The 22,139-nt window shown below is 45.9% G+C and overlaps 1 protein-coding gene across 3 annotated transcripts; it reads left to right on the top strand.

The window, feature by feature from the left end:
* The first annotated feature begins 914 nt into the window (after positions 1-914).
* sema6d (semaphorin 6D) lies at positions 915-21,638 on the top strand. 3 transcript variants are annotated; one of them, XM_084351582.1, is made up of 20 exons: positions 915-1,069; positions 7,325-7,496; positions 8,010-8,121; positions 9,593-9,653; positions 9,849-9,911; positions 10,036-10,137; positions 10,784-10,874; positions 11,112-11,231; positions 11,564-11,652; positions 12,443-12,660; positions 12,748-12,879; positions 13,402-13,557; positions 14,875-15,048; positions 15,408-15,548; positions 15,781-15,858; positions 16,734-16,792; positions 17,374-17,430; positions 17,943-18,125; positions 19,196-19,437; positions 19,536-21,638. In XM_084351582.1, the coding sequence occupies exons 2-20, from the start codon at positions 7,373-7,375 to the stop codon at positions 20,655-20,657; spliced, it is 3,324 nt and encodes a 1,107-aa protein (XP_084207708.1). In that variant the 5' UTR covers positions 915-1,069; positions 7,325-7,372; the 3' UTR covers positions 20,658-21,638. The 3 variants fall into 3 exon arrangements, with proteins under 3 accessions (XP_084207708.1, XP_084207709.1, XP_084207710.1); XM_084351583.1 differs by lacking the exon at positions 17,943-18,125 and having other exon boundaries at positions 916-1,069; XM_084351584.1 differs by lacking the exons at positions 17,374-17,430; positions 17,943-18,125 and having other exon boundaries at positions 916-1,069.
* The last annotated feature ends 501 nt before the right edge of the window (positions 21,639-22,139 follow it).

Genomic DNA, 22,139 nt, shown 5'->3' on the forward strand with positions numbered 1-22,139 from the left:
TAGTGTCTTTTCCCTCTCAGTGCTTTCTACAATCTGCTACTATTAATAATAGTGGCAGTGAGATAAGAAGTAATGGTAGATGTACAGATACTAGCAGCAATAGTTCAAGTAAAGTGAACTAGAGCTGCAATGGTTAATTGGTTGGTCTATCGAAAGAAAATTAGTTGTCAACTATTTTGCTTCTAAACTGTGAAGATTTGCTGCTTTTTGTCATTTATGACAGTAAATGAAGAGTCTTTGTGATTTTGGACTGTAGGTTGGTCAAGAGAAGTAATTCAAAGACGTCACTTTGGCCTCTGGGAAACTGTGATGAACATTTTTCACAACATTCGGACATTTCACGGACTAAATGATTAATGGACTGATCATAAAAATCAGCAGATTGACCAATAATGAAAAATAATAGTCGCAGCCATAGTTTGTGGAGTTATTTGACATAACTAAAACTTTTTCCACACGCTTCACACTCTCACAGCTATCATTAATAATTTCTCCACTTCAGCTGCTCGATGCTTCGCTGAAGTGTGTGTGCTTAAACCGGCTCCCTCCTCAATCCAAACATTTCCAAAGCTGTGTTTTACTGAGCAGCCACAACTCCGCTGAAATGATTTTAACAAGGCGCTCTCGCTGACTTGGAGTTGGGGGATGGGGGTTTAACAGAGGGAGGGGGGCAACACGGGGTCACACAGGAGGAGAGCTAGAAGGGAGGGAGGGAGGGAGGAGAGGGGAGGGAGGGGGGGTCGCTTTTTTTTCTCCTTTCTCTCCGGGCTCTAGGAAAGAAAGGAAGGAAGCCAGAGCGAGGCAGAGCAGCCCGAACCAACTGAGGAGAGATGGATGGTGGGGGGAGGGACTGGAGCGAGAGCGCTGCTCATTGGTAGGCTGCGCTCCTCGCTCTTGGATGGATTGACTTAGCACGGGTCGAATTACACCATTCGCCGTGCGTTAGTTTGTTTTTCTCTCGGCCGGGGAGAAGTTGATGCACTACGACGCGCTCAATATTTCTTTCCTTTTTTTGTTGAGGATTACAGCAACGCGCAAAGGATACAAACAAATAAGCGATTCAGATGAGGTGAGTTCTTGCCGCTACGTGGATTTACTTTTGGTTGCGCCGCATTACGCAGCGAAAGTCAAGGGGAGAACTAGAGAGGAGAAGTCTTTGCTGGGATACACAATATTTCCTCTGACCACGTCGCTATGCTGCTCTGCAAAACTGATGGTTGCAGAACAGAAATAGTTCAGGTCCGGACTATTTTTTACTTATCCTCCAATCCAATATCCTATCCATTCATTCCTTTAACCGCTGGCAGCGTTTATGCGTCCGAAGCGTCCCCCCCAGCGCTCGTAAAGAGGCTGGAGCAAAAATCTCAACTGTTTACTCACCTCTGTCTTTGTGAGACAGTTTGCTCTGCTGTTGGAGCTGTCACAAATCTTTATTAAAGCAGGCTCCGTAGGCGCAGATTTAAACCATGCGTCAAACTGGTGCATCCAAAGTTATCCAAGCGTTGTTGTTAGGATAAACACGCACAGAGGGGAGTTTTGTGTGTATGTTGTTTTTTTTATTCTTGTGGATATGAGCTTTATCGCGCTCCTCAGTCCGTCCACACGCCCTCCATTATTCCCAATCAGCGTTAAATCAGTGATCGCACATGAAGTCAGAGTCGCGGCGTAGCGAGGACAGCGCGTCGTTAATGTTTATGTCTTTTCCCTCTGGTTTCTAAAGTTAATAGTAGTGGAAAAGGGGGCTGGTGTGTGTGCTGTAGGAGGGAGGGGGCTGTGTGGTCGTGGCAGAGCTTTGAAGATCAGTCATCAGAGCGCAGGGGCCCGGGGACGGAGACAGAGCAGGCAGAAATGCTCGTATGTGCCGAGCGGAGCTGAAATCTGTGCGCAACTGGATGATAAAGAGAAAAGTGGGGTCCGGATGGAGCTCAGAATAACAGGAATATCACATGCTGGGTGTCTTCTCTTAAATGGATTACCGAAGGAATATTATATTCAGTCGGATTGCCCCGTTCATGAGTGAATTCGGATACTCAAGGTAGGTGTCCACGATGGTGTTTAATTGCTGAGAAAGTGTATTGTTCTTTATTTTTAGGATAAATCCTGCCTTGTTTCATTAAGGTGGACCTTGGATTTAATAGAGGACACATCTCTTGTGGCTTCTCGTCTATCAGGAGAGCCACTTTGTGAACAGAATCAAGCGAATCAAGATTTCAAAGTGAAATGTACACATTTTTTTAAAACGGATCCCTACGCTTAGATCATGACAGAGCCACGCCAGCTTCTGCTCGTCTTTAACAGCCCTTTCACGCAGAGAAGTGTCCTTATTGTGCATCAGGTTCAGTCAGGATATCTTCTATTATCCATTGCGCACTGTTAGGAGTTGTGTTAAACGGCTCAAGGGAGAGATTTAAGTGTTTTCTCGCGTGTCATATAAATCAGCTCGGAATAAAAGACAAGGTGCACATGATTGGACGGACCATGCTGCCAAATACAGTATTAAACAATACAAGAGGAGCAGGACGGGGAGTTTGACTTGAAGATTGTTGATGCTCGCCCTCCAAAGCCTTTAATCGATTTAATGTATTCTCAATTTAATTATCTCGTATTGGATAATAAATTGGAGAAGAGCGCTCGTAACCTTTTTGGAGGCAGCGACAGAGAGAGAGAGGGGGAGAGAGAGGGAGCCCAGCCCCGTGTGGCATTCAGGCGCTGCTGAGGCAGTTCTGAACGCAGCCCCATCACTGTTGTCACTCCACCGCTGTCCCCCGCGTCTTTGTTGTCTTTTGTATGAGTCCCACATGTGGACCAAAGGGGTCTGAAAAGATTTACCACGGGTGTAACTTGAATGCCTTTACGCCCCGGTCCGCACAATGCGAGCATTAGAGCCCGGGCTGCTGAGTGGATTGTGTGCGCAAAAAGGGGAGCGGAAGATCCCCACGCAAAACTTGACAAAATGGACAACGGATGACGGGAGAGGGACTCGGTGATATAATGGACAGAGGGATGATCAGAATGGTTTCTTTGTGAGCGAGCAGTCTTAGGAGTTGTTCTGCTGTGTCACATTATTGAAGAAGATCAAGCGAGAAATAAGCAATCGGAGGGTTTAAAGTTGTCACTAAAGACTAACCTGGGTGCTAAAGTGGGTTTTAAAAAAGGACAGAAGTGTGTACTCATTTATTTTAGTGTGTCCGGGGTCAGATTTTTATTGTTGCTATCCTGGAACCAGTGCAGCCCCTTCACAGAAACAAAGACAGAGCAAATTTGTCTCAAAACACAAACCAGATGTGAACATCTCCCTGACAATCTGGAGCGTGTGAGTCAGGACGACCCCGGCTCAGTTTCCACAAACTTGATATTGACAGGAGCACCACACTCAGGCCGGGCCAAACACCAGAACCAGCCGTGGGTTCATTTGACAGCACAGCTGGCTGATGTGCCTCACTCCGCCTCAGCGGTCGCGGGGTCAGAAATCATCGACCAGAACGATCACCGTTAACCTCCACTACAGCCGGCCGTAACCCCGGAACAACCGCCATTAAACCGCACAGCCTTATGGTCGCCCCAAACTGTTGCTCGGAAATCGGACTGCTCCGCACTAAATCGGTCGAGTTATAAAAGTTGGACCCTTTGTGAAGCATTTGGAGTCAAGATGTTTATACAGTTTGCTTTGTTCCCTCTGAACCCCCTTTAGAAGCCCCCAGAACAGCTCTCCTGAACGTGTAGGTCCACTGACCGGGGGTGGGGCTCTATTGTGTTGACTTGCCCAAAGCCCCTTTTGTTTCTCGGTCACACCTGCAGCTCAGCCCCTTTGTGCTCCACAATAGTAGAACTACTGCTGAGAACAGCCTTTCTCCTGTTTCACTCCTCCTCTCTGCAAAGGTAGAGAAGAAAGGGAGGTGAGCCGGGTTTAGGGTGGCACAGCCCTCTCCTTCTGCCAAATCTCTGAAGCAACAAGTCCAACCAAGTCCCTCTGAAGGGATCTTTGGGTAAATAGCACGCGATTAGGGGGTAGGGGTTATTGCTGAAGTGGGAAAAGGAGTAGTAATCATTTCTGGGCCTGTGTGGCTGCCCTAATCATCTGGCTGACTCGCCTCCCTGTGTGGCTGCATCTTGATTAGATTTCTCAGAGCCGCAGCTGAGAGTTGAGACAACCATGTTATAGGATGCATCCAGTTTCTGGACAAAACAGAGCTCAAGCGCAAGCACTTTTAGACACACATACACCCCGAGTGCGCGGAGTGAAATGCCTGAAACTGAACTCCTGGGCTATCTGATTCCCTGTGCTGTTTGGTTTACAGCTCAGCATGGTGCCCGATGACAAGTCGAGTCGCCTCAAGCAGCAGCAGCCATTGTTCTGCTGGGATTACATCCACCCATCACATCCACACACAACTTTCAGAAAACCTCACGCACCGCTGTTGTTTGCTGTCCTTTTATTAGCCCCCCAATTCCTCCCAGTAGGACTCCCCTGCGCAAACACATCCATCCAGTGTGGCGGGGGAGGAGGTTACGGCCGGCATATGCCACTAAAAGCACGGCTAAAAGGAGAAATATGTGTTAATCTGTCATTTTAGGCTTGGAGCACTAAATCTTCAGCTGTAACTACCAGAACCGAGCTGCAGACCCCTACACCCACCATCAGTGGAAATAGCAATCCGGCGGACCCCCTCCCCCTCACTCCCCTCCCCGTGTTTAACACCATGGGCCTGAGCCAACAACATCAGCAGGGAAAGTGCGTGGTTGTAGGACATTGAAAAGCCTGTAATAACAGAGGTAGAGTGAGGCCAGGCTGAATGGCACTGAGTTGCGTGACAAGCCCAGCGTCTCTAGGCTTGTTGAGGCCTATATGTGCATGCACACACATATACACACACACACACACACACACACTAGAGGGCAGGAACCAGAGAACGCAAAGGCATAGTCAATAGAAAACATGCCGGGCTCACAAGAGATTGAGAAGTAATTTTAGATCGCTGACCTCTGGATGTCTTGTGTTTCTGTTTTACATTAGAGTTTCTGAGGAAAGCCTTCGCCTCCGCAGCACGGCTATTACCATGCAAGGGAACATGGGAGATCGGAGCGCAGCTTGTGCCTCTGGTTAGAGTGTTTTTGTCCGGGATTGTTTAGTGAGGGAGAACAGCAGGAGAGAAGTGTGTGTGTGCGCGTACGAAGAGACGATACAGAGCAAGACTTTAAATTCTGACGAGCGGGGGAATGATTTACCTGTGAACAGGGCCACGTTGGGGCTAGAAGCACAGCCTGCAGCCTGTATGATAGCACTATAGAATTGAAACGTGGAGCTGGTTTATTTACCTTTCATAGCTCCTGTTTTTTTTCCTATTGTTGTGCGTTTGGTATCTATTCCTGTCCCAGACTCCCTCCAAGAAACTCAGCGATTTATTGCCGGGGTTTTAATACCTCACCTCTCCCGGTGCGACGAACGTCTGAAGCAGGTAGTAAAAAAATAGATGCGATGCTTTTAAGGAACACGGCTGTCTCCCTTTGCTGAGCAGCATCATCACTTCTCATTTGGATTAAGTTACTGACAGTTGTTCCTTTGTATAGATCTGGAAGCCTGCGGGCATGGATCCCTGCTCGTTTGTGTCCAGAGATTAATTTGTGTGGAGATTAGAATATAGTGACTGCACCGGCACCGTTGATGTTTGTGCTTACGGGAAGAGAAAGCAACCTTTTGGACTCCACACAATCTTCCTGTTTTGTCAAAACATGGCACCCGTAATTTAACTCTTAAGTGGACTAATGGAGATGAAGCGTTGTCGTGTCGAGACCTGCCATTACTCATGTCACAATGGCATTGCTCTTTAAAAGGCCTCAGTATCCCACAGAGTGCTGAATAGCCATGATTACACACCGTTGATGACTAAAACACGCCGCCGTGCCTTTCTCCACCACTTCCATTCTTTTTGGGTGACACATCATCGTACAGTAACTGGATTATTAGAGCCTGGAAAACACAGCGCACGCTTTATGTCAACATGTAAGCTTCAAAGCAATCGACGTGTATGTTGGGTCACATGCACTGATTGAAGGCTGACATGCTGATGTACATCAGCTCCGTCAGAACCTCACGCCTTCTCGTTTTCTACTTGATGAAACCTGTTATAGTTCATTTATTTGACAACCACGTGTATAATAGCTCCTGTTGTGTTTAGAAAGAATTAAAAGGCACACTGTGACCAGACTGTGAGTTACAAACTTCCGCTCACATGGCTACACTGATGTGGTGAAGTCTATAGATTGCCTCTGCTGGCTGCTGATCTGCTACGCTTCCTGTGTGGATCAATCAGGGCACTAATGGCCTGGCAGGCGGGGCTCGCAGACAGCACTGGAGCAGGTGTGCTTCGGGGCTAATTGAAAAATGAGTCAATACCGTGCGTGTGCGCGCACGTGCGTCAGTCTTTGCATTACCCCGCTTGAAAGAGTGATTATGTATGTGTGTGTCTGCGTGTGTGTGTGAATCCCACTGTGCTCCCAGCTAATCCATCCCTCTGCCTGTGTGACGTCTCCCGGTAAATTGTTTATATCCGTTCAGGCTTTGCCTGCATGAATAATTTGTTTGCCTTATAAATATTTGAATGTACACCGATCATTAATATGCACCGACACAGTCTGTCTCTAAAGCACTCCTCCACGCACTAACATACACACTAAACCCCTGCCACTCCTACAATAAATTATTACCAAAGTAGTCGCTGCTGTATCATGTCTACAGACGCCGCAGAAACTACTGTACACAGAATGACTACTATGTCAAAACAACTGTACCTGACTGGACCCTGATAACACAAAGATGAGTGAATCACTGCACTGCAATAAAGCCTGCCAACTCCAAGGAAGGGCCGGAGCAATAACAGCCAACAGAGCGCTAATAGAAGTCAGCTAAGGTCAGAGCAGAGGCTGCAGTAGTGATGGTGATGGAGTTGCAATGTGCTGATTAGCGTTGAGCCCCAGCCCAGGACAAACCAATCAGAGCACAGATGTACATAGACAGCAGGCCCGCCACGCTTCTAACAGAGTGGACTTCCGCTGCATCCAACACACACCGAGACACCCCACCAGCCAGTTGGCTGACCTTCCTGTAGACAGCAGATGCAGGGAGAGGCAGAGGGGAAACGCCAAGCACTGCCACTGAGAGCTCAGTCATCAATAAAGCAGAGAGGGCATCATGTGTGCCTTATGTTTGTGTTTTACTAACGTAGAGAGGAAATGCTGAGCGGATTTGTGGGTGAGGAATCGACTCTTTTAAGACTACACATTGCATGTCAAGCACTCAACGCATGCCTTCTGTGTGTGTTTCCAGGTAACATCTCCACCAGAGTGAAACAGGAAGTGTCGTCTGTGAGCAGCCATGGGCCAGAGAGCTGCGCTTCTGCTCAGTGAGCTGCTGCTGCTGCTGCTGACAGCCTCACGCACTCTCCTCGCAGTCAGCTTCCCAGAGGACACCGTACCCCTCGATGTCGTTGACGCGCACTGTGAGTACACACACGCACATGAAGTCAGCGGAGACGGGGGGGTAGGGTGGAGAGAGATTAAAATTACTGCAACATCACTTAAAGAAGTCAACAACCTTCCTTAATGCACACTTTTTACTCACTCCGGTCACATGTGAAATGAAGACGGACACCGGCGGGTGGCTTTTTCTAGCCGTGTCAGCAGTTCAGACACTAGCATGCCACATCTATGGTAATAAAATCAATCAGCTGTAGCATTAAGTGGATTTCATTGTCATCTCTGGGAGAACAGAGATGTGCTGAAGTAGGCAGCCATTATCTAACGCACAAACACAACACAATGACAAACAGATGTAATTATGCAGAATATATTTGTACTGTACCATTACTTTAATTGCAGGAGGATTTGTCGGAAGCACACACAGCATATTTATTTCTAATCAGAGCAGTGGAGTTAAATCTAGCGGGAGGTGAGCGTGCCTTATCCGTGCTGCAGATTCCCATTAATAGCCTGCATGCGTGATGTCTTCACAGTTGCACGGCGGTACCCTGTGTTCAGAGGCAGGCCCTCTGGCAACGAGTCACAGCACCGCCTTGACTTTCAGCTGATGACCAAGATACAGGACACTCTGTTCATCGCTGGCAGGTAAACTCAACACACAAACACTATCTCTCTTCTCTTTCACACATCCCCCACACCAACATACTCAGTCACTCCTTGGCAGGTAAACAGTGGTGTGAGCGGGGAAAAAAAGCTCTTAGTGTTATTGGATCTGTGGCTTTCCAAGCCTGCATCTGATGTATACGGTCGGTATTGATCCGGGAGAGGCGTCCATCATGCGGCTGTGACGCTCCGTCAGGGGTTTCTTGGCATCTTTACATGTCTTTTTGGTATTTATGACCGCCGGGATTAATCTGAGCGGCAGCACTAATATTGTAGCAGGAAATCACTCTGACATCTACAGTATAAAACTCCCACCTCTGGAGCCCCTGTAATCAGCAGCACATGTATCACTGCTGGCAAGTGGATCCTCCTGTCGTCAGTTTGGGGTATTCACATGTTTTTTGCTGAAAGTGGAGCAAAATGTTGATCTCTGTGGGCTAGTAAAATATGGTCCTCGCTGGTTTTATTACATTTTAAATAACCAGCATATAATCAAAACAATAAGGGGTTGCCATATAAAGTGGTAAAGCAGAGAATAGAGTCAGGTTTTCAGTTGCATAAAAGAAGAATTAAATATGCATTTACTCCCTGTACGTTACTCAGACAGGTTTATGAGATTTGAATGAACTATATTCTAGTCTCATCATCTGCAGTTTTTGCAGGTTTTCAACAGAAAATTACGAAGGTTTTTAAAAAGGAAATATTGTTCTCTAGATGTAAGAAAACATGTTTTTTTCAGCGAAAATGAAAATTGTGACACAAAAATGATCATTCTCACTAATCACGAATCACATCGCAATTGCAATATCTCTAAAAAATATATTCACAATTCGATGTTTTTGACTGTCATCAGCAACTCATTTCACTTCATTTTACCACAAACCAAAATGTTGTTTGTTTCCTGCCGCAAGAAGAAGCTGAAACCATAGTTCAGAGCAAATGAACTGTCCTTCTGAGAATGTAAAAATCAATAAATGGCTGAACCACACAGTGGATACGTTGAAAATTGTATTTTTAAAGGTGCACTTTGTAGTTTTGGGGAAGAAATTTTAATCGGTAGAGAAAGATCTTCATTGATGGATATGTATGATGGATTGTTTATATGTGGCGGACCCTGCCACCTTTCTAGCTTCAAACAGTGTTCTGGGGACCTTATTTTCCTCTGAAAACAGCTTGTTTTTGTATTATTGCCTCATTAATATTGTAAATATTATAATTCTGAGTTAGGATTTCTTCTCCAGAGCTACTTAGTGCTTTTTCAAAATAAGACCTGAATTAGTTTTCAGTGAAAAATGAACCTTTTTACCAACATTAAAAATAAACCCTGACAAAGCCCCAGATTTTTATTTTGAAACAGGAGAAATGGAAAAAGTTGAGCCCTATATTTTATCAAAGCGTATTCCCTGCTGTGCTGTGTCACTGAGCTGTGTGTTCTGTTGTTGTGTGTCCGCAGAGATCAGGTGTACCTCGTCAGTCTCAGAGAATCCTACAGGAATGAGATCATTCCTTACCGGGTAAGATTCTCCCCACAAGCTGCTCTCTCAATCTGCAGACACTAAAAAGGGCTCCATACAAAACACAGAGCCATTCATCACAAACTGGACAGGTTGTAAAATGAGCGAGTGGAAGAGGGAGGACTGCGTTTGTGTGTGTGTGCGTGCACGTGTCAGTGTGTGCATGTGTCTAATGCTCCATGTTGGATTTTACAGAAGCTTACATGGCGATCAGGCCAAGCTGACAGAGAGATGTGCGCCGTCAAGGGAAAACACAGAGTACGTATTAAACAGCTTTCATCTCGCACCTTCTATCCTATATATTCCACCAGAGACTTAAACTGTGAGCAGAGAAGCTGGCTGCCTCTAAAAACGCTCTTCCATGTTTTGTGTCTGTTTTCAGGACGAGTGCCACAACTTTATCAAAGTGCTGGTTCCCAGAAACGACGACCTGGTGTTCATCTGTGGTACCAACGGCTTCAACCCCATGTGCAGATACTACAGGGTCAGTATCCAGTGCCAGGATCTGCTATTAGTCAGAGGTTGCACCACAATCAGTGCATTTACAGATCGTCATGTGATACCAGAGAGCGTCTCTTCCTCTGTAAAGCATGTGTGATTGTCAGTTTACGGGAGGGGAAGGGTGAGGGCTGATTGTCCATTAGTTAATTGATCACGGATGGCGTCTTCCTCTCAGACAGATAAAAAAAGAAATAAAAGTATAAATGCTTAAATGGGTGGCCATTAATATACCTGGGCAGACTGCGCACGTAAATTATATGTGTGGGAAACACTGGTTAATAAGTGTTTGTCAGCAAGCTTTATTTTAAAAGTCCGACCAGACGATGCATATTAATTCTTGCTTACTTGACTGCGGAGCCCTTCGTGTGCAAAACTAAAGCTAGAGGGGTAGTTAAAGTGTCATAGTTTGAAGCTTATGGCCACCAATCAAGCTGGGAGTGGGAGAATGTGTTTCTCGCGTAAACGCTCTTAAAGTGATTTGGGTAACACGCCCCTCATTTTAATGTCTCCTTGAATAAATTTGACTGGACTGATTCACGTGTGCGCTACTGCTTCTGTGTGTGTTTGTTTCCTCTGCGTCCCATGACAAAACTCCTCTAATGTGTGGGTGATTTCTGTATTCCCCTCAGCTGGATAACCTCGAGTTTGATGGCGAGGAGATCAATGGATTGGCACGATGCCCGTTTGACTCCAAGCAAACCAACGTTGCCCTCTTTGCTGGTAAGGGTCAAACGCACATCCGCCCACGCTTGTAGTTACTCTTGCTGAAGACGAACTAATGTGTTCCTACTTATGCTCTCATTATCACCTCTGAGTCTTTGCCTCGGTAAAACTGTGCCTGCAGCGATAACAAGTCAGCCAATTAAGCCTTATCAACCAAGAGAAACAACAAAGCAGTGAAGAGCAGTGTATCCTAGTTTTTGGTGACTGTACTCCTTGTTGTTTTGTGTTTTTTAGAAGGGAAGCTGTATTCTGCAACTGTAGCCGACTTCCAGGCCAGTGATGCCGTCATCTATCGCAGTATGGGTGATGGATCGGCCTTGAGGACCATCAAATATGACTCCAAATGGCTGAAAGGTACACAAACACCTCTTCATCACTCCCGATCCTTATCTCTCTCTCCCCTTGCGTTCCCGTGGATACACCTGTCCACCTGCCAGCTAGCTAAACGCCCATGATGCCTGTGCATGGCGCATGTATGTACGTGACTGTCAGAGCTGTTTTCGGAGTGATAGAGAGCTCTCCTGCCTTGCCAAGCTCCGTGGGGATATGGCCTGTTCTCTCCCAGGCAATCTAGGTCACCCCCAGTCATATACAGCCCTGTACAAATCCCTGAAATATTCAACATGCACAGTGGTGGTGACGGTGCAGAAATACACTTCAACTCTCTGCCTCTGTCTCTCCCTCAGAACCTCATTTCCTGCATGCAGCAGAGTACGGGAATTATGTGTACTTTTTCTACCGAGAGATTGCAGTGGAGCACAGCAATCTGGGCAAGGTAAGACAGTGCACCTGCCGTTTATAACGCATTACATATTCCACGCGGCTACAGTATGCAAGCCTTTGTCCTAAAAAGGCTTACACCTCCCTCGGTGCATGCCTTTTCTGCCACAAATGGCCCCTGTGGTAATGGGGCCCATTCAGGCGATAACAGTACATCACATTAGAACACACGAGAAATTTTAACAGCCAGTGTTTGCTGGGAATGTTCCACTAATGTAAAACCATTACACAGTGAGAGGATTTGTCTCTTCCGGAGATTGCGAGCTCTGTGTCGGCCTCTCCCCACGACACACACACACATGCGGAGGGCATTAGGATGTTCTATGTTTGGGGCCAACTTCAGCTTTGACCATGCCTCATCTCATCCTGAGCTGGTCTGGCCGAGCCGCAGGAGGCCAGCGTCCTCCATCAGCCACCAGCCAATAAATATTTCAACCCTACTAATGCTTGGGTGACACCTGGCCTCTGATGGAGGTTTGCACTGGTAAATAATTAAAACTGTCAAAGCCGACTGCTTCACACACTTCATTTTTACGCTAAGCCTTTGTAATACACGCAATCAAACACAATCACACTGCACTGCACAAGTTCCTTATTTTTAATGTTTGCTCCAGTCAGGGTGAAAGTGAAAAGATGAGAGTGTTTGTTTGTGAGGTCGTCCGTGGCGAGTTGCTACAGGATGGAGATGCATTATTCAGCACGCTGAAGTGTTTTTAGTGACGTTCGCTCAGCTGCCTCCCTCTTCCTCCCGCCTCTGTCCTCTATTAAACTTCGGCTCTCCGCAGGTTGTGTATTCTCGCGTGGCCCGGATCTGTAAGAATGACGTCGGCGGGTCACAGCGGGTGCTGGAGAAGCACTGGACGTCTTTCGTGAAGGCGAGGCTTAATTGCTCTGTGCCGGGGGAGTCTTTCTTCTACTTCGATGTGCTTCAGTCCATCACTGACATCATCAACATCAACGGTGTTCCCTCGGTGGTGGGTGTGTTCACCACGCAGATGAACAGGTGAGCCATGCCTGCTGGTTGTTGTTGGATTTCTGATGCAGAGACGTCAAACACGGACGTGAGATTAATGTGTTTCTTTCTCGACAGTATCCCAGGGTCAGCGGTGTGTGCGTTCTCCATGGCCGACATCGAGAAAGTATTCTGGGGCCGCTTCAAAGAGCAGAAGACTCCTGACTCCGTGTGGACTCCGTATCCAGAGGAGAAGCTGCCCAAACCTCGGTGAGGATTTCAAACCGGGCTTTTCTCTGAGCAGGTGGCGCTTGATCTAGCAGCTGTTTGCCACCTGTCAGTTTTTTCCCCTTTTCTTAACCCTTCTTTGTCCAGGTTAAACCCAATGAAATCAAATCTTTCTCACTAGTTATTAGCTTTGACCCAGCACACACATTCACCATCTGCTGGTGATTAAATAATTAATTTGGCATAATTAGATGCGTTGCATATTTAACCTGTTTACAGTCGGCACGTATATTTGCAGCCCGGCCCTTGTGTCTAAAACACAAAGTCCATGCAGCACCTCATTACCCCAGTGAATCATTGATGGAGAATAACCGTGCATATGTATATTTTATGTTTCTAGCCGAGGCCTTTTTGTGATCCTAATAAGCACCTGCTCCTCACCCCCCACCCTCTCGCTGCACCCTTCATCCATTTCAATACACGTTATTATGACTCCCTGGTGTGTGATCGTATGGGCTGATCTTTGACCTTTTGCCCTCTGTGCATGTGCGCCCTCCATTCCAGACCCGGGTGCTGTGCAGGTCATGGTCCAGCTGCGTCCTTAAAGAGCTCCATCGAGTTCCCGGACGATACCCTGCAGTTCATCAAGTCGCACCCCCTCATGGACACAGCTGTGCCTTCTATCGGGGATGAGCCGTGGTTCACCAAGACTCGAGTCAGGTAAATGCAGACTCATGAAATACTTCAGTTTGTTTTAAATACTAGAGTTTTTAGAACAAAATCATATTTATTTTTATTTCTTTACCAAATATGCCAAACTTTTCTCATCGCATCAGCATTTAATGCAGTCTGAACACACAAGCAGCAGTCAAAGAACAAAATAAGATAATATTATGATATGATCAAGAAATAAATGAACCAGAATAAATAGTCTGACAAAGCATTTGCAGGGTTCATACGGGTGCTGGAAATCCTTTAAAAAATGCTTAAATTCTGATGTGGTATTTTCAAGGATTAAAAAGTGCTTGAAACTGCTAAATCTTTAACTTCATCACTTTCAAATAAATAGATTTATATTGTCTTAGCCAGTTTATAGGATGCAAAGTCTACTTACAGACAAGTGACACATTTTGAAACTGTTTGCTTTACTTTGATATCTCATCCTGCTGTAGAGTGCTATGCCCAAACAATATATTTGGTTGCTTATAGCCCAAACACATCTGATTAAATATGATGAAGTGGAATAATCATTTTGAGTATATGTACTGTCTAAATATGGAAATCACCGCAGCTGTAAGGCGCTAGAAAGCTTTAAAAATGCCACTTGAAAATGCTTGACATCATCAGGTCAGATTTTAAAGATGGTGCACACACTTTACCATGGGCTCCTCAAAAAAGGCATATTTTATACTCACTTGAAAGTAGTGCCGATACTCGATTTTTGGGCCTGATGCTGATAAAAGGCCATCAGTATCCGCGCATATACACACTTTTTTTTTTGATCCCTCAAATGTAATGATCAAGCACTTTTGATATTTTACAGTTTAACAATAAACTATTATTGCCTACAATGAAATTCAGTGCACTGAAACAGTAAACTTCATTTGAAAATCAATAATTATAAATGAGCCCAAACCTTTTCTGCATTATGATCTCTCTTTTTTTTTTTTTTTTAAGTTTTCATAGCAGTGCATATTGGACTGCATAAACAACAAATCCAATAAATCTATAATAGGCCCATATCGGTCAATATTGGGAGATTGTCGGACCTATCCTTGGTTGGGTTTTTTTAACCATCTCATATGGTGTCTGTGTGTTTTGTCTTGTTATTTTAACTCTTGCACCCCAGTTCAGGTGTGGTTTTCTACAACAGATAAACTGACTCAGTACTGCAAAAGCACAAGAGATTAACACCCAGTTAAAAAAAGGCTGACCTTTAGTTACTCAAGAGCTGAAGTGATTTATGTATTCAGAATGACCTTTTGAATGGGAGAACCCCTGCTGTGTGTAACATATGCTCCTCTGCTGTGTGTGAAGGTACAGACTGACAGCGCTGGCTGTGGACAATGAAGCCGGACCTCACAAGAACCACACAGTGGTGTTCATCGGGGCTGAGTCAGGGGTTGTCCTCAAGGTTTTGGCTAAGACCTCCTCTGTGTCCCTGAATGACAGCCTGCTTCTGGAGGAAATAGATGTCTTCAACAAGGCAAAGTAGGGACACATGCACTTTTCACCCTCTGTCTGTCTGCGTCTGTTCTCCTTTTCTCTTCCCGTTCTGTCTTCTGGCGGAGGAGTCAGCAACTCTTGAAGTGAAACCTCCTGGCACAGACGGCAGTGTTTGTCTTGTCTGTTTTCTCATGCATGTGTGTCATTTCATTTTTATTATGTGCTTAATTTGTGAATGCGAACACACGCGCCGCCGCGTGTCAGAGGTTAAAATCCTGTTAAATTGGGAGAAAAGGCTTTATGTGACTTCTCCACCTAACAAGTGATTAAATCTACCGAGACTGAAACAGTAGACAGACTTATCTGATAAACCTCTGATCAGGTTTCTCGCTTCCCTTTCCCAGGTGCCTGTCTAACCATGAGGATGACAAGCGTGTCCTCTCGCTGCACGTGGACAAAGACGCACACAGCCTGTATGTCGCCTTTTCAAGCTGTGTCATCCGTATTCCCCTGAGTCGCTGCGAAAGGCATTCTTCCTGCCACAAGTAAGTGAAGCGCTCGTGGGCATTGCGGGGGTTAAAATGTCCTTTGTACGGCCGGTCATAGGTCTGTGACTTTATTGTTTTGTTTTTCAGTAAATGTCATAAAAGAAACTGTAACAGCCTCACCTTAAGTTAATGTTCAATCAGCCACAAATGATTATAGTGCTCTTTCCCAGAATCATTTAACCCAGTGGACTGATGTGTACGTGTGTTCCTGTGTTTGTGTGGCAACCAGGTCCTGCATCGCATCAAGGGATCCATACTGTGGGTGGAGGCCTCATGGAGCCTGTGAGAGGATACAGCCTGGTCTTTTGTAAGTTCAAGCCTCAGCAGCAACATAAATAGAGATGTTCCAATACCAGTATCGCGAATGCCTCTGACACTGCCTAAAACGCTGGAGTCGATGTCAGCGAGTACAAAGGTCTAAGCTCTAATCCAATACGACATCATTATTTTGTTGGAAACGGGACCCTGCTACTTCCCAGCAGCGCCCTGTACACCTGTATGCAACTAAAGAAATGCATGGACTGCTAAACCAAATCCATTTTTTGGTGGACAGCAAAAAAAACAAACACCTAAAATCCGTTAGAGGTGTTCTGAATTGCAATTCAAATAGGATTTCTACAGCTGTGTCTCAGTTCTGATCCTCTGATCACTCACATTGGATTTTAAAGTGTGGCAGAATGAGCAGAATCCATGCTGCTACAAGCTGAATGGTATAGAAGACAACACAGAGCTTCAACATCCATACCACAGCAGCCCAGCAAGAGTTGATGATGTCTAGACACAAAAATACAATCTGATCACTTACAAATCACGGTGCGGACACTCCGTCTCTCAGATCTCATTTGAGAAACAAATCTGATTTGCCTGCAGTCTGAACATCGTCTGAAATGCTGGAATCATTATCGATGCACCGATCCAGTACCACATAATTCATTTATTAGAAACAGGACCCTGCTACTTCCCAGCAGCATCCCGTATACCTGTATGCAACGGATAGATTTTAGTAGCCAACAGTGATTAACAGCAAGCGACTTGTGTAACTTAGTAGCATATAGCTGTCCACTGGTGTCAGATTTGTACACCATTAAACAAAGTTCAGGTATCGGTACATCTCTAAATATTAAGTGCAAGTTCTCAAGACGACTCTGATTAATCATTCATCTCTTCTTTGCGCTTTTTTAGGACCGGGTATGAGCAGGACATTGAGTCAGGAAACACAGCCCACCTGGGAGACTGTCAAGGTACGGATCTCATCTCCATACCATGCCATCAATCCTGAGACACATACAAACACACACAGATACACATACACTGACACACACGTCAACGTACGCAAATGAAACACAAACTCATCTCCACACACACCATGAGCCTGCACACTCACACCAGTAACCACTCCAGTAACTTGCCCCTACATAAGTCTATGTGCAGTATTAACACACACATCTGCATACAGTACATGGCCACCTGTAACTTACACCGCCTGTGAGGCACAAACATGGACATGTACAATTAAGGGTCATGCTCAGCTGGTGCAAACGGTAGAGGTCTTCAGATATCTGATGGCAGAAAAATGCCTTCACTGATTTTACTTTAAAGCTTCTGTCCCTTCATTTGTACCGACTGAACATGACCCGGGCTGAACCTCAGTATTGATCAGAACCAGAGGGCTTTCAGAGAGGAGGACACTGCTAGCGAGTGCTTTATATCTTTATCGTTAAACCAAATAAACTGCACTCTTAGTGTCTCTTAGGGATTTTAGTTTTTAGTTTTTACTCCTGAATTCCCATATGCTGATTTCTTGTTCTTTTAATTCTTTTAGCGTTTTTGGGCACTACATCAGCGCCAGATTACAAATCATTTGGCGACCCTACCTCTGGTTAGTTTGATCTTTTACTCAAATGGTTTCTTTCCTTGAGTTCAGCATCTCCAACCCTGTCTTTCCACCACTGCAACCATTCATCTTTTCTTACCTGAATGCCACCTGCTTCATTTTCCATCGTCACAAACAACAGATTCACCAGGCGACATCGGTGCTCTATCTCAGCACAGACTCACTTGCTCCTTTTCACTCATCGATTCCCGTTCGATCCCTCCTCCCTTCTTGCATGACCACCCACCCACCATCCCTTGGCATCCTTACTGTTGTGTACCAACTCCTCTTTGAACCTCAGTCTCTTTTTCCTGTTCCAAATTGTCTGAAAAAAAGTACTTTGATTGGTCTGTGAATGTGAAAAACACATTTTGTTAAAACTTAACTGTGGTTTATTCACTATTCTTTTAGTCACTAACCTTAAAAATGACCCATTGCCCAAGCGTACTAACCGGGATGATAACAGTATGCTTTACCCACGTCTGCACAGTTTGTTAACAATTTGTTTGTCACCACAGACATGGAGTTTTCATCAACGCCAGTCACTGTCCACCCCAGTGGACCCATACACCCCCCAGTACTCATACCCACTCAGAGCCCCAGCTCTGGGCCTGGTCCAGAGCTCTACGGCTCAGGCTTTGTGCTGCAGGATGACCCAGCCACCTCCCATTCTTTAGACTCTATCCCAGGGGGCCAAGAGGGTAAGGCCCGCAGGGAGGCAGCCAGCATGCTGCATTGAGCTTGATCAGAGAGCTGCCAACAACTCTCACTGAGCCACACAAATGGGAATTCACACATAGACTCACATATGCAAACACACACGTGCACACAACGGCAGCTTTTTAGGGTTTTCAGTAAATAACTTGGCAGATTTTCATTTAGTCTCTTTTTCATATAAACATTTTCATACATAATTTAAGTTACTATACATATTATATTTTAATGTTCCCATCGTTATCTTTTCTTTAACTTGTTATTTCCTTCTGTTCTTTCTTATTTCTTTCTTTTGAATTATTTATTCAGTCTTCTTATCATTAAACCTTACACTCCTTTTTCTCATATAGTTTCTATAAAACCTTTTGTTTGGATTTATCTTCTCTCTCTGCCAGTATAGATTTTTTTTTAACTCAAGCTCTCTAGTAATAGTTTACCCTGGCTGGTAGATCATTGACTGGGCCTGCTCTGCCACATCATTGTTGTGGCTGCACGGTGGATGACTAACTCTTTCAATGTCTGTGGTAACTAACAAACCTCCAGTAGAGCAGTCGCTACCCCAACACCTGGAAGGCGAGCACTGCTTCTCTATCCTTCGAACAACTCCCTGATCTCTTGAGCGGAACATTGATTTGGCTCCTGACCTCAGATAACAGTGCACTCCTAACCCTCTGGTACCGGCTAAACGCATGACAAAAAGCCTCTCATGGAACGTGGATCAAGGCAACACTTTCAGTCTTCCCTTCTGAACTAACATAGCTCTGCTATTTATAGATGGTGAAATGGATGTGGGTACCTAACAGCTTCTGCCAATTTTCACCATCTCTTCTCCATCTGGGTTTAGATGAATAGAAATGTGACAGCATTTATGTAATTGGTTGTGGTTGACTGCCTACCTTGTATTGTGGGGGGGGGGGGTTGTAGAAGCAGAAACTCATGCATGAATGTGTCCACACACAAACATGCACATTTCTGCAGTCGAACGGGGTGGGATGCTTCACTGAGCACTTTGACTCTTTTCACCAGGGGGTTAACCAGTGCGTCAATGTTTTTGTAGGTGTGTGGGATAACCAAGCAGGTGAAACCAACCAGATGGTCCACATGAACATCCTCATCACCTGCGTGTTTGCTGCTTTCCTCATGGGCGCCCTCTTGGCTGGTCTAATTGTTTTCTGCTACCGAGATTCATTCCTTCGTAAGCCAAGACATGTACACAAGGATGCCGAGTCTGCACCGTCCTGCTCTGATTCCACTGGGAGCTTTGTCAAGCTCAACGGCCTCTTTGACAGCCCTGTAAAGGTAAGGACATAAAAACAGCTCCAGTGCTACAGTAGCGATTGAAGTAGATTCCAAACAGTGTCTAATCCAACTCTCTTGATTTGTTTTCTCATCCTTAGGAGTACCAAACCAACATCGATTCTCCCAAGCTGTACACTAATCTGCTGAGCAACGGCAAAGACCTGAGCACACCCAACGGTGACACCAAGACCATGATCCTGCGGGACGGCTGTCAGCCCCCTGAGCTGGCTGCCCTGCCTACACCGGAGTCGACCCCTGTGCTTCAGCAGAAAGGCCTGCAGCCCATCAAAAACCAGTGGGAGAGGGCTCAAGGGAAGGCCAGTGGGCCCCGTAAGGAGTCCAACTCGTCAGCCAAGAGTCCTCAGTTTCTCACTGCTCCTCCAAACTCCAACTCCCACCAACCTCACCTTGCCCTGGGACACTCGCACATCCCTAGCGCGGTTGTCCTGCCGAATGCCACACATGACCACCACAGCTTTGACGATGGAGATGATACACTGCCACATTCATCAGAAAAGAAGCTGAAGAATCCAGATTCTAAGGGAAGTAGGAAAGAACAAAAGCGGTCTGTGGATGCCAGAAATACCCTAAATGACCTTTTAAAACACCTCAATGACTCTGTGGCCAACCCCAAGGCCATTCTTCAAGAGGGACAAGGGCCCCGCCCAAGGCAACACCTCACACTGGAGCCCATGGAGGAACTAACTGAATTGCCCCCCAGGGTGCCCAGCCGTGAGGCTTCCCTCTATTCTCCCTCCTCCTCCTTGCCCAGGCACAGCCCCACCAAGAGGGTTGATGTGCCCATGCCCAGCACTCCCACCACACCAACGGGCAGCCTGAGCATGGGGGGCACCCTGGAGAGGCAAAGAGGGGGGTATCAACTCCACCGGAGTGCCTCTCACAGGCAGTCCTTATCCACCTCACCAAATGGGGTAACCATGGGGGTGTCTGTGTCTCGCCAACACAGTATGAACAGAGGGGGTTACATGCCCCCAACACCCCCCTCCAGACTTGACTCCCATGGCGGAGTGATGGGGGCAGGAATGCACTCAGCCCACCCATCCTCTGTATCCCGACAGAGCAGCTACAGTGCGCATGGCTCACTCCCTCGCACAGGGCTTAAACGGACCCCATCGCTAAAGCCAGATGTGCCCCCTAAACCCAACGGGTTTTCACCACAGACTCCACAGATGCGAGTGGTCAATAAGTACAGTTATTGAAGGAGCATGGACACAAGAGTGAGCTCTTGGCCTCGACTGTAAAGCTTTGAGCCCCGAGGGCTTGGGGGGCGGGCTATGGATGGGGTAGGGCCTATTGTGTGTTTGTGTATCGACTTGAGGTGTGTTCCCCCTTTAAATGATATGCACATTCACTCACACTAAAAAGGGAAAATCACACATGTGGCCAAAGATACTCCTTGGAGCTTTTTCGCTCCCTTATGTCTCCATCTCGCTCCCTTGTCACGGTAACCGCAGGATATGAAAAGTGGACAGTGGTGAATCTGCTGCTCCCCTTATATCTGGGCTTGGGTGTCGCCCGTTCCCATGTTAGGTACGAGGTTAGGACACCAGCTGGGGCCGCCACGGCGTCGGTGCATGTGGTACCAGGTTAAAAACAGTGGAATACTTGAAGAATGGGTCTCATTTGTCACTGCCCTTGAGCACTGTCTTCCCACTAATGTGAACTGAACAAAGAGGAGAGGTAGGCCATGCCTTTGTTAGTAAGATGGCTGGGGGCAGAGGAGAGGATACTCAAAAATCATAGTGTGCGTGTTGCTTAAAATACATATGACCGCAAACAGCTGAATCAAACAGCAGGCGAACAAAGAAAAAGAGTGCGGATGATTGCGTGAGTGTGAGTGTGTGTGTTGGTTGACTGGAAAGCAGGTTTGTGTAAAGGCTGTGCTCAAATGTGGCTTTCACATTTGGTTATCAAGAGTGGTGCCACATGCCAGAGGATGCACCTTAAGACCTGTCTCAGACCTGAGTCACTGTCTCTCATTTTAATATTGTCTCTTCTCTGCTCTTGTTTGGACCCATCTGAACAGATCCAAAAACACATTTTGTGTATCACTGTAGTGTTTCTGGTCATTAGGTTAGGCTGGTCATGCTGGGTGCATACTGGGACAGGGTCTCTGTAACTCACTGGGAAATTTTACATAGTACATTTGCTGCTATTGGTTTTAGACATAGGTGTTTCTCTGCCCAACTTGGATAGCCCTTCATATGGGTGTGCACATCTGCTTGTGTGTGTGTGTGAGTGTGTGAGTGTGTGTGTGTTATACTGCAGACAGAAGCCAAGAATTACAGTTTTCAGCAACCAAACGCACTGGTAAAATAGACGTGAAAAAACTATTCTCTCCAAGACTGAAACCTCCCCTAACCTCCACTGCCCCTTTGTAAGAATTTATAGGTGGTTCAAGAGACTTCTTTCTTTATGTAGCAACGGTATTAAGAAAAAAAAACATTTCTCATCTCATTCTGTAAGTGAATTTTGAACAAAATAATTTGCCTTTATCATGTTTTACTGTGTTATTTAAAAGAATTTACCATATGAAACTAAAGCAACACCAATGGTTTAGCCCGCGTGTACGAATTCAACATTTCAGGGCACTTCTGTTCTGTTAAACCTGTGTGTCCCCTAACAGATGAACACTACAACTTTCCTCCTACATTAATCCTATTAAAAAAAGGTATATTGAA

The sequence above is a fragment of the Pagrus pagrus genome (assembly GCF_965226575.1).
Source record: "Pagrus pagrus genome assembly, chromosome: 1".
NCBI classification, from domain to species: Eukaryota; Metazoa; Chordata; class Actinopteri; order Spariformes; family Sparidae; genus Pagrus; species Pagrus pagrus.